The following is a 10,765-nucleotide window of genomic DNA, read 5'->3' as shown; positions in this document are numbered from 1 at the left end:
CAGCGGGTATCGGAACAGTATTCTAGTGATTTGTAATTGTTGGGAAGGATACCTTTCCCTTCAGTGACTATACAAACATGTGCGATGCGATAGAAACGTTCAATGAAATTGGATAGCTGAAATTTGTCTAAATCCTTGCATTGGCTATGTACCACCTCTTCAAAAGATGTTTTCCGACATCGATCACGTGGAGAGCTGCCTTTTGGAAATAGTGGTTCATTAGCTGATAGTAGAAACTCGACTAGTCCTACTTCAGATTCGTTTAACGAAACTCTCGCTTGCCAAACACCTGCTTGAAGGGGAGTTTGCAAACTTTGACTCTGTAGCGGGTGATGATTGTTAGAATCCGCTGAAAGATTGTAACGATCCACAGATACAACATTCCGCTGAGGATCAATCCATTTAATAGAGGCGGTGTGGTTAAACGTGTTAACTTCCTCGTGAAGATACAATATTAATATGGGCATCTGATCGATGGAATGAATTCCTTCGTGAAAAATGGGATGCTGGTCAGCATAACTATACTGACCAGTTACCTGAATGCTCTTGATTATGTTTTGATGCTTGCTATCTGTGAGACTGTAGGAATTGATTGGCTTGATAAATGCTTCTAGCTCCAATCTATAATCGTTTACCGAGGCAACATGACGAACTAGAAATCCTTTAAAGACATTGTGATTGAAATAACTGGTAATCTCCAATATTTGACCAACCTCATACCGGCTATTATTACGCGGGTTAGAGTTTTTTGTTAGCAGAGTGTAAGCTACATTCATTAGTGCAGCCATATCACGACCATTTCCATCTGTGTCGCGTTGAAAAATGTTTTGCCAGTAAGCGTGAAGGTTTGGAGTATCTGCAGGATAGCTTCCAAAAAGTGTCTCTTCCAAGCCGAGAATAACGGTCTGATCAATGGTAGGATCAAATTTTCGAGCCAAAAAGTCCACACTCGTTTCCATTGATTTTATCTTTGAGAAAACCCGGTCCTGTATGGTGATAGGACTACAGCCCAACCAATCGATTGGCCGATCCCAGGAACATCCAAGATCATTTATCCAGCTCACTACCCGCAGATTGGCGTCGTAATGAGTTTGACAGAATCGCGAATTTAGTAGCACCACGTGGAGGAAAAATTCCGTGCTGAAACCACTATATTCGGCTAATTGGACGAGATCTTGCACGAGATCGTCATGCGCTCTGGTCACGTATTGAGCGAATGCTTTCGATATGCAGAACCAATCACCACCTCCATTGATCGTTATGCCGGCTGGTACATTGCGGCTTCCTACCAGCCACATACGATTGGCACATTCAGCAAATACCCGATTGAAACTAGTTTTGACAATAAACTCGTCTATGGAAAACATTTCCTGTAGCTGCAGAAAGTTTCTCCCTTTGTTTGCAGTAAGAAACTCGGTAAGTTTGCTTATTGGCTTCAGCAGGAAATCGCTTTCGCTCATGTTCAGCAAGAAGTCTAGCTCGTAAGGCGTTCTGGCCAGCATATCCTTTACGCAGCTCATGATGGTTTTAAGAAAGGAGTAACTTCCCCAAGTCGCTTTGTACCGTTTACGCGCTATGTAGATGTTGGGAAAGTCACGCTCTAATTTCAGCAGCTCTTGTTGCAAGTATTTTTGGGTCTGAAAAAAATCGTATAGATGGACAGTGAAGTGCATCAGGATATGCAAAATACAATTTGTTTTCGTGTAACTGACCATATCGACGTGTATATAGTAAAAGTGGCCCTCATCGTAAATGGCACCCAGTAGTCGACGGATCTGTCTAATGTTTCGTCTGTGGCATAACATCAAAAATCCAATTCGTGCAGGTTTTTCTCCTGGAGCAATTTTGAGCTGAATCGGACTTAGTGGATGCTCTAGCGTGCGAAGCAAAACAATAAGTGAATCAAAAAATCTACGCGCATATCATGATAAACATTTACTTTGTAACCCCGTTTCGTAGGTTGAGGTTCTGAAAAAACCACCACAGAATTGCTTGGTATCTCCAGCACATGGAACTATACAATGGTTGTCTGGTACTTTAGAAGATGGGTCTGGCTCGGCATCACTGCACTTACAGAAAACACTAAAAACAGTGGATAAGTGATCAAACAGTGTAATCTGCTCATGATTCTTAACAGCCGCTTACCTCTCGCTCAATCCTGCATAACGGAAGTTGTAGTTTGTGCATAGCTCAACACACTTTTGCACGGTCATGTTGACGATTTTAAAAAGACTTTTCTCGATCGTATGATTCAGATTATGCGGATAGCATCCAATCGATCGGTATGGCTTGTATTTTCCTCGAGGACAATAATGAGGAATTCGGGATGGTGTAAGTACACCACGTGCTTGTTTGCAGGACACTTCGGCGATTTTGAATCTACACTCGTCGGTACCAGCCCTTTCAAGGGCGTTGAAAGCAAGTGGATCCGTAATCTTACAAGGCAAATAAATGATGGATCCATTTTGCCCCACAAACAAACTCATACTTGGTTGCACATCTTCGTTGGCGGTGTTTCTCCATTTCAATTGAATAAATATAACACAAACCAGGGCCAAAATGACGACAACAAGCAAACTTCTTTGGCACAGAAAACGCTGCATCGCTTTTGTAGAATCTTGAAACGCGTTCAAAGCGACGGAGCAGTTTGAGCGGACTAACAGGAACAAACGACTGAACGTGGATTCTACGACACAGATTCTAAGTACCGCATCATCTGTGTAAATAGATCTTTTGAGTTTCAGTACATTCGGTCGAAAAACCCTACTACTCTTCTCATTTCTGCTTATTGGTTTTATAAATTCGAGCCAACCAACTCTTGGATAAGGGTTTATTGCACGCCGAATAGCTTTTGTCCATTGGCAAAAAACCATTCTTCTTCTTCAGTTTCATTTTTTTCAACTCATTCTATCAGAAATTTATCGTCATCTGAGTCAACACGGGTAGGTTTACCAACCAATAAAAACGTAATTACACGAAACACTATATATCTCAGGTGATTAGCGAAACCCCTTTCTTGAGCATGTTTAGATTTATTCAACTAGTAGCAGCGCTTGTTAAGCTGGGCTCAATTATGTTTAAAGCTGAGTTCTCACCCCCATGTGTGATGATTTAAACTATTTCTTTGGAGTTTCAGTTCACAAGAATGTAAAAAGCACATTGAATTGCTTAAGACTGAACGGTTTTGTAAATTCCTTTGTATTTTACAGAGACTTACACGTTTTCTCATCGTTTCGTTTTTAAATGCTCCTCAGCTATATCACAGTCCGATCACTTGGTTCAGTAGTAATGGATGGAGAATTGGAACCAGCTGTACTTTGGGACACTCCGGGAAAGGTTTTGGTTTAACACATGCCGCAACTCGCAGCTGAATCAACTTCTTAAAACGTACTAGAATTGTGCCGCCTTGTGGTTTTATTGAAAAGGCCCTGCCAGCCGGAGCGTAAACTCTAGCGTAAACTCTAGCGTAAACGAAAAAAATACTCGTTTAATTTTAACCCTTACACCCCTGAGGCTGCCACTCGGGACTTTGGTCGTTGGCTTTGCCGATGATATGGTCCTGACGGTCAGTGGCCAGAGCCTGAATGAGGTGATTGTTAATGCGGAGCGATCTATCGAAGCGGTGGAAACGTGGATGGCCGGAGTAGGACTGGAAGTTGCTCACCACAAAATCGAGATGATCCTTGTCAGCAACCTGCAGGAAGTCCAAGTGGCATCGATCACGATTGGTAGTCACGTGGTTCAGTCTCAGGAAGTGATCAGGTATCTTGGCGTGATGGTCGACCACAGGCTCAGCTTCGGAAGCCATGTAGAATACGCCACCAGTAAGGCGAAGAAGGTCCTCCACGCTCTTTAGAGCATAATGTGCAGGACCTCGGGCCTGAGTAGTAGCAAGAGGAGACTGCTTGCAGGTGTGATATCATCCGTATTGCGCTACGCGGGTCCTGCATGGGCTAGGGCGCTGACGGTACAAAGCAACCTGGTTTTGCTGAACCAGGTCCACCGACTCACTGCGATTCGGGTGGCAGGGTCCTTCAGCACCGTGTCATTGGCGGCAGTGTGTGTGGTAACCGGCATGATCCCAGTTGGGATCCTCGTCGAGGAGGATAGGGAATGCTACGCGGGCCGCGGAAGGGCGGGCATTCGAGCGAACGCGAGGCGCCTGTGGGGAGAGGGGATAGGCCTAGGCCGAAGCCGCTCTTTAAAGTACCTTGGTACAAACGTCTTAATTTGGGAGGGAAATCTGGGATTGGGAATGATGAAGTAGGTAGTTTGGATCATCATTCCAAAGAAGTCGATTTAGACGGTAGGATAGATTTTGGTGGATGGGAGTCCCACACTGTTCCTGGTGTCTTTGCCCAGGTTTCACTTGTAAAATTAAAAAAAATCAAAGGTTTGACAGCGTGAAAGGGTTAAAATGAAACGTTTTACATGTAAGGGTTAAAATTAAAATTAAACGAAAAATTAAATTTACGCGTAAATTTAGGCTTCGTGTGGCACGGGCCTATGCAAGTTGCACAAAAAAGGTGGTGCGCTCCGAGGAATCTTGGCACAACACGCACCCGTATATGCACCTTGGGCGAAAAGTGACAACCGGGTTGCCTGCTTGTTGACAAAAAAAAATTCGCAAAAATTTCACGAAAAAAGAAACGATCGCCCCGCAAAATCTGAATTACGCCCGTAAAATTGACTCTCGGCGAGTAAACGAGGGGATTAGGCAAGTACCGGAACACCGACCCGTGTTCCTCCGTGTGCTAATTGCAAGATGTCGTCCCTTTTTTCAGCAGGATCTTGGCCGGCTCGTAGAGCAACACAGCCGTCACGATTAGCGGGGAAAGCAGAGTTCGCAAAATGTCCTTCAGCACGGACCTTCCGGAAGCCAAAAAACCGTGCAAAGGCATTCTGAAATCATCCAGCAGCTTCGATAAACACTCGTCCGCGGCCACCTCGGCGTAAGTATTTGCGTGGACTACGAAGGGAGAGACGGGTGATTCGATAAATCCGGTTATTTTGCAGTCACCGGAAAAGTGCAAAGTTTGACGAGTTGAACGTACTACAGACGCATCATCCACCGGATAAGGACTATGGCCACATGAAGGTAGACGAACCAAAGACGCCGTACAACTATGTCGAACAGGATGACGTCGACCAGCTGGACGCCGAGTTGCTGGTTGAAAGGTGAGTAATCAGCAGCAGCGGAACATCACGTCATCTGTCGGTAGAGGTGACCGATAGAGCTCGAAGTGTAAGGTGATCACACCGTTTGATCCCGGTCGGTAGCTCGACACTCCATGCATGTCGACACGTATCGGGTGTGTCGAGTGGATGATAATTTGATTTAATCTGTTGTGATGCAATGGTCGCCCTAAGTTGGAGACCGTAGTTTGTTGCCGATTCGGTTATCATTTTCATGTCGGTCTTAACTACTCACCTCGCTGTTCATTTCAGACTTCGAGTGGCCGCAAACACACGCACGGAATCGTTCTCCGAAGAGGAAGAGTCCGAGGAGGAAGAGGAAGAGTTGACTGAAGAACAAAAGAAGCGCAAACTGGAGTTCGAACGTCGCCGCAAGCTACACTATAACGAGTTCGAAGCGGTAAAGGCAGCTCGCAAACTAATCGAAGAAGAAGACGACGACGATGAGGATGACGATGATGCTGATGATGATAAAGAGGCGGCATCGGGGGTCTCTAAACGCTCGGACTCGCGGGTAGCTGAAGGTTCGGCTGTAGCGACTGGTGCCGGACCGAGCGCTTCCGCACTGGAGGAAGATACGCACATGGAAGTGGAAGAGCAGGAGGAGGTGGACCGGAACGGCAGTGCTGGTGGCTCAGAGGCGGCATCCAGCTTTTTTACTCCCTCCGACAGCTTAGCACCCCGTCTGAAACCAGGTACGGAAGATCTCGTTTAGGAGAACGTTCTACTAGCGCGTCTACCGGGACGGAAAACGGAAATAATCGATCGGGAGGAAGGATTGCTGCGATAGAATATTGTCACAATGGGAGTCTTCCTCTCCCTCCTTTTTTCTCCGTTCAATGAACAACTCACAGCCAGGGACGACACCACTGAAATGTCTTCGCGATGGCGTGCAGGTGGCATGAGGACCTTTCTATGATTGCCACGTTTTATTTTTTCATTTCTACCATTTTAAATCCCTAAATTGTACGAAAATACAGTGTTCGAAGTTGAGACGGCTTACTGCTAGAAGCATGGTAGCAGCCACGTAATAGATCTATCCTGTGTTGACGGGAACGCTAGTAGAGACACCATCCTAGTAGCCCTCTCTTTTCGGATTGCTCATGTAATCTCTTTAATGATCTTTTGCTTTTTTCTTTCTTTTTCTTTGCTTTTGTTTTTAATTTTGTTCATCTAACGCATGTTGTGCTGTACGATGCTCACAATAATGCCTTACGATCCTCTACCGCTCGCTTTAAAATGTTCGTTCTACACTTTCTGCGCACAGTCCTGAGTGTGGCTGTCATTGAGGAAGCCTCTGAGCATTACGCAACTCGTAGTTCGGCGATCGCATTGATCATGGTGGTGTCAATAGGCGCGATGCTCTTTTTCATTGTCACTTTCACCTTTCTCTTCTACTGGTTCAAGCAGAGCAGAACTTGAGCTGGTTAGTGAGTGTCGGTGTTAGGATATGCATTACCAAATAAGCTAAAGATCTCCCCGCAGTGAGTGAGAATACACATAACAAGAGAAGCACGATCGGCATGCGTTGCTGTATCCATCACACTTCCCACTCCCTTTGTTTTGTTTTGGTACTATAGCATGTTAAAAATCGTCCCCAAAACAGAAGCCCCTTTCGTTGGTTATAATCGTTAAATGATTTAACTGTAAATAACCTCGCAGATATGGCGCAGATTGTGTTGTGGATGCCATGGTTGGTGTTACCAGCGTGGCTTGGCACTATTTACAAGTTCACTCACCACATTTTCAGTAGTTCTTGTTGTAAGATTTCATCGATTGATACACACTTTATTAACCATAGATTACATGAAAGCTCATTTTGGTCCACACTTTATGAACGCGCTTGAGACTTTTGTGAGAGCACACGACCTAACATAAATACCTCCTTTCTGTAGTGTGAAGTAATCAAATGTGTAGACATAACCAACCAGCAGCATGGCATGGTGGCCATACCATCAGCTTATGCTTTTTGTTCAAAGAGGCAGGTGCGTGGGTAGCGTCTACTTTGTCTCGTGCGAGTGACCCCGTTACGTGCTCCAGCCGTCTACCGCTTCCATACGATGCATTCATCTGAATCACACGGGGTTGGTAAAGCTTGTGGTGATTTTATCAGAATATTCGGCTTATTAGTGTAACATAGAACAGTAGCACAATCAAACAATCGAAACAATCAATAGCGCGAAAGTGCAAACAGCGCTTTCGGCGTTTTGCGAAATCGGAAATCGCCAAAAATTGATTAGACTCAGCCAACCAGTATCGCAGATTGTGTGTGTGTGTGTGGATAGTGTTGATGATAGGTAAGGGAATCATGATTTTAGCAACGTGATGCTGAGTGAAGTAATGACGCCGTTGTTGTCGATCGAACAAAGCAATAGAAGCAATAGAAGAACGAAACATCAAAACGAAATTCGCTACGCAATTAATAAAGTAATACATTTTGCACTGGTCGCAGAGAAGCGGGCCAAATATTGAGGAACAAATTTATCATGGAAAAAAATAAACACCGAAGGTGGTATGCTTCGTGCGCTTTAGGTAGCCAAATCGGACGTTATGGACGATAATCAAAAAACCTTTATCCCTGAAGCCACTTTGGGGAACAAAAATCAAAACTCTAAAAAATGACCCCTAAGTCGGTTTGCAAAAAGTGCGTCACCAGAAAATGGTACTGAAACACACACACACACACACCCACTATCCCTCTATCTGCCGGCCTCTCTGGCAGTTGAGCACACTTCGATGTGCTAAATATCATACGCTTGATTCATGCAACAGCAGTGCGAAATGTATTTAGCCAAGAAAATGTTAGTTTTACTACAGTCGATGTACGTTTTAAGCTAGCCTGCTTTATGTTTTAAGCGGAAACTGATTTTCTATATTCTGTCGAATGTTGCGGCTGCCGTTGCTCGATAGCAACGCCCGTGGCAGCTGCAAAAGCGCCGTACTATTCTTCCCAAGAGCGTGACGGGGAGAAAAGCATAACTAGTATTGGAAGTTTTAAGGATTTCAGCAATATGTTGGCCAATGTGCCGAATATGGTAAAATTGTTTTCTCAGCAAATATTTAGGAACAAAGAAATGTAAGAACATACTCTGTCTGTTGGCTCAGTTTGGTCAAAGCGCGCATGAGAAGCGTAGTATGTAAGAAGAAATGTAAGTTGCGTACTGAAATACCATTGTTAATTGGAGGATTTGACTAAAAATTGGGTAGGAAAGTGGTTAAACAGTGGTTAATGTGAGCGACGAGAACAATGAATCACAATGCTTATTGGATACACTGGAATGCGAAAACCGCCGCACCGCGATTGTGTGAAGTAGTAAATTTTAAATATTTTTTTAATTTTCTACTCCACACCGATTGAACAACTGTTAAAACCTGTTTTATTGGTCACTTTCTTTCGAGAGATTAAGATGGAATATAGGAAGATTGAAAAACCCTAAAACATGCGAGTGAGCAATTGAATTAGTAGATATATTTTAGTGCTTTATCGTACGTGTGTGCGCGTGTGGGTGTGCTTGAAGCATAGCAGAATTGAATGAAAAGTAAGTTAATTTGTTGAAATCGACTCTTAGTAGGCTGCGAGAGCAAAACTTAAGGTGGTTTTTTGGGGTTTTTAAAGAAAAGCAAGCTAAGAAGGTGAGATGCGTGAGCTTCTTGAGAGTGTTCGAAACGATTTTAGCGATTTAATTGTCGTTTTACCATTCTTCTTTCCACATTTTTACGTTTGTACTCCAGCAGCTACACCGGACACTGGCGACAAAAACAAAAAACAGGTGTCCATTTGCGTTCCGGGAATTTCATGGCTTTCTGTTTCAGTAGAAAAGATAAGAACAGGTGAACAGGTTAACATATACGATCTCTGCGCAGCGCTGAGGGACAAGTTGCCTAGAGCGAGGTGGTCCAGAGATACACATAACGAGTGCTAAATCGGAACGAACTATGAACTATTTATTAAGAAGTTGAGAATACATCGGATAGCCAGCGGAGAAATTAGAAACAATTAAATATTATATATTATTTGCTACTGATGATGAATAAAAACATATTGACGAGTAGCACGATGTTGTACTATTGATAGCTGTTCGCTTGATTGATTAAGTTGTATCCAAGAGTGCGCAGCGACGCCCTGAATATCCCTTCCCTCATTAGCTCACACGAGCAAATCGATCATCCATCGTTGCAGTCCGATGCATCGTGTGATGCATTAATAATGTTATTACAGATTCCTCGGCCCATGGTAATCGTCATACGCTGGGCTGGCGGTAATCTGATTGTGTGTATGTTATTTTTACATCCATCCCGATTCCCGCACTTTCGGGACACATGAACGAAGGTGGGTAATCGACTCGCCGTGGAGTACGGATGTTTCCACACTTTGCATGGATTATGCTTTCGTTCCTAGCGCTTCCGAGATTAATTTTAAAATTAAAATACCACGTGGGCACATATCGAGAGAGAGAGGGGTTTTGTTGTTTGATTTTTAAATTGACACAAACCTGCCGGTACAAGTGCTTCGAGTGTCTGAATCAGCGATGTCTGGCAGTGGACAAGGACTGGGGGATGTATCGGGAATTTACTGGCGCTTGCAAACATGCAAATAAATGGTATTAATCGTTCGATGTGAATATTATCCTTCTCTCGTTCACACTCCAGTACCGTTTCGGGTCTGGGCTTGATTGGGGATAATTGTGAAAAATCAATTCATCTATTTGCCTACTGATCAGAGGACAGCGATAGCAGAGTTGTTTACATGCACATAAATTAGCCACGATTCAGTTGACGATTGCGTATTGCGTCCGCCTACATACCGGCACGGACGGTTGCACTTTCACCAAGGCACACATGTCAACCGACGAACCGTACATGGGAGTGCGTTTGTCCCTTCGACCGGAAATGCACACTACAACATGCCCGATGAATGTGATTATTGCTTCTGTTGTAACCCGGTAAAAAGTGTTTTTTTGTTGCACTACAATAAGTAGCGGAGGGGTTTATTTTTTCGATAATATTATCGTGTATGCCGACACACGAGTGTCACAAAGAAAGTGATCTACCCAGGAATATGCAAAATGCATGCCAACAATCCATCTCTCTGCAGAATGGCGACCCTATCCACGGCCATGGGAAAGCGTACAGATGTACACCGTGCTCGGATAACTATTTGATGAAGATTGCCGGTGTTGGTGCAACACAATTACCATCGAATATGCTTCGCCACGAGCAAAGGCAGTGTCACAAGGGGACGGGACGGATGGGGTGATGTAGTTTGCTTTTGGGGTTTTGTTTCGCATGCGACTTTATGCAGGCTGAGCAATTATTTCTCAATCTGACTGACGCCGCTCTCAACAGGCCTCTGGAGTGACAGCAAAAAAAAAGGGGGGGGAGGGGAAACCAATGTTTTATGCATGTAGTTGATTTTTATAATCTGCAGCAGGCGAGGTTTTTGGGGATTTTTGGTCGAAACATGTGTTCAACTGTTGCATCGCTTTGCGCGCGAAAACGTCCAAAGCCTATCGATCGTCATGAAAATGTGAGGAAAATAATCAAAAAATGATAAACCATGGTCCACGGA

At 44.2% G+C, this 10,765-nt stretch overlaps 2 protein-coding genes across 3 annotated transcripts in view; one reads left to right on the top strand and one right to left on the bottom strand.

The window, feature by feature from the left end:
- Positions 1 to 5,548, bottom strand: part of LOC125953292 (xylosyltransferase oxt) — a 9,411-nt gene extending 3,863 nt beyond the window's left edge. The window contains exon 1 of the mRNA XM_049682762.1: positions 5,432 to 5,548. Within this exon, the coding sequence (XP_049538719.1) occupies positions 5,432 to 5,443 (12 nt within the window). The 5' untranslated portion in view covers positions 5,444 to 5,548. The remainder of the gene's footprint in view (positions 1 to 5,431) is intronic.
- LOC125953310 (protein phosphatase inhibitor 2) lies at positions 4,548 to 9,248 on the top strand. Of its 2 annotated transcripts, none has more exons than XM_049682790.1 (4): positions 4,548 to 4,717; positions 4,788 to 4,952; positions 5,017 to 5,178; positions 5,449 to 9,248. In XM_049682790.1, exons 2-4 carry the CDS (start codon positions 4,852 to 4,854, stop codon positions 5,909 to 5,911), a joined length of 726 nt encoding a protein of 241 aa, XP_049538747.1. In that variant the 5' UTR covers positions 4,548 to 4,717; positions 4,788 to 4,851; the 3' UTR covers positions 5,912 to 9,248. The 2 variants fall into 2 exon arrangements, with proteins under 2 accessions (XP_049538747.1, XP_049538746.1); XM_049682789.1 differs by having other exon boundaries at positions 4,785 to 4,952.
- The last annotated feature ends 1,517 nt before the right edge of the window (positions 9,249 to 10,765 follow it).

Source organism: Anopheles darlingi, chromosome 3 (genome assembly GCF_943734745.1).
Source record: "Anopheles darlingi chromosome 3, idAnoDarlMG_H_01, whole genome shotgun sequence".
NCBI lineage: Eukaryota > Metazoa > Arthropoda > Insecta > Diptera > Culicidae > Anopheles > Anopheles darlingi.
The sequence above is the reverse complement of the archived record's forward strand: the minus strand, read 5'-3'. Positions and strand labels throughout refer to the sequence as shown.

What these genes read in the sequence shown, in the direction of transcription:
- LOC125953310 (XM_049682790.1), top strand. Translation starts at nt 4,852, where the DNA reads ATGTCCTTCAGCACGGACCTTCCGGAAGCCAAAAAACCGTGCAAAGGC. An exon ending in TCGTCCGCGGCCACCTCGGC is followed by an intron (nt 4,953 to 5,016) that starts GTAAGTATTTGC and finishes GTTATTTTGCAG; the next exon opens with TCACCGGAAAAGTGCAAAGT. An exon ending in GCCGAGTTGCTGGTTGAAAG is followed by an intron (nt 5,179 to 5,448) that starts GTGAGTAATCAG and finishes TGTTCATTTCAG; the next exon opens with ACTTCGAGTGGCCGCAAACA.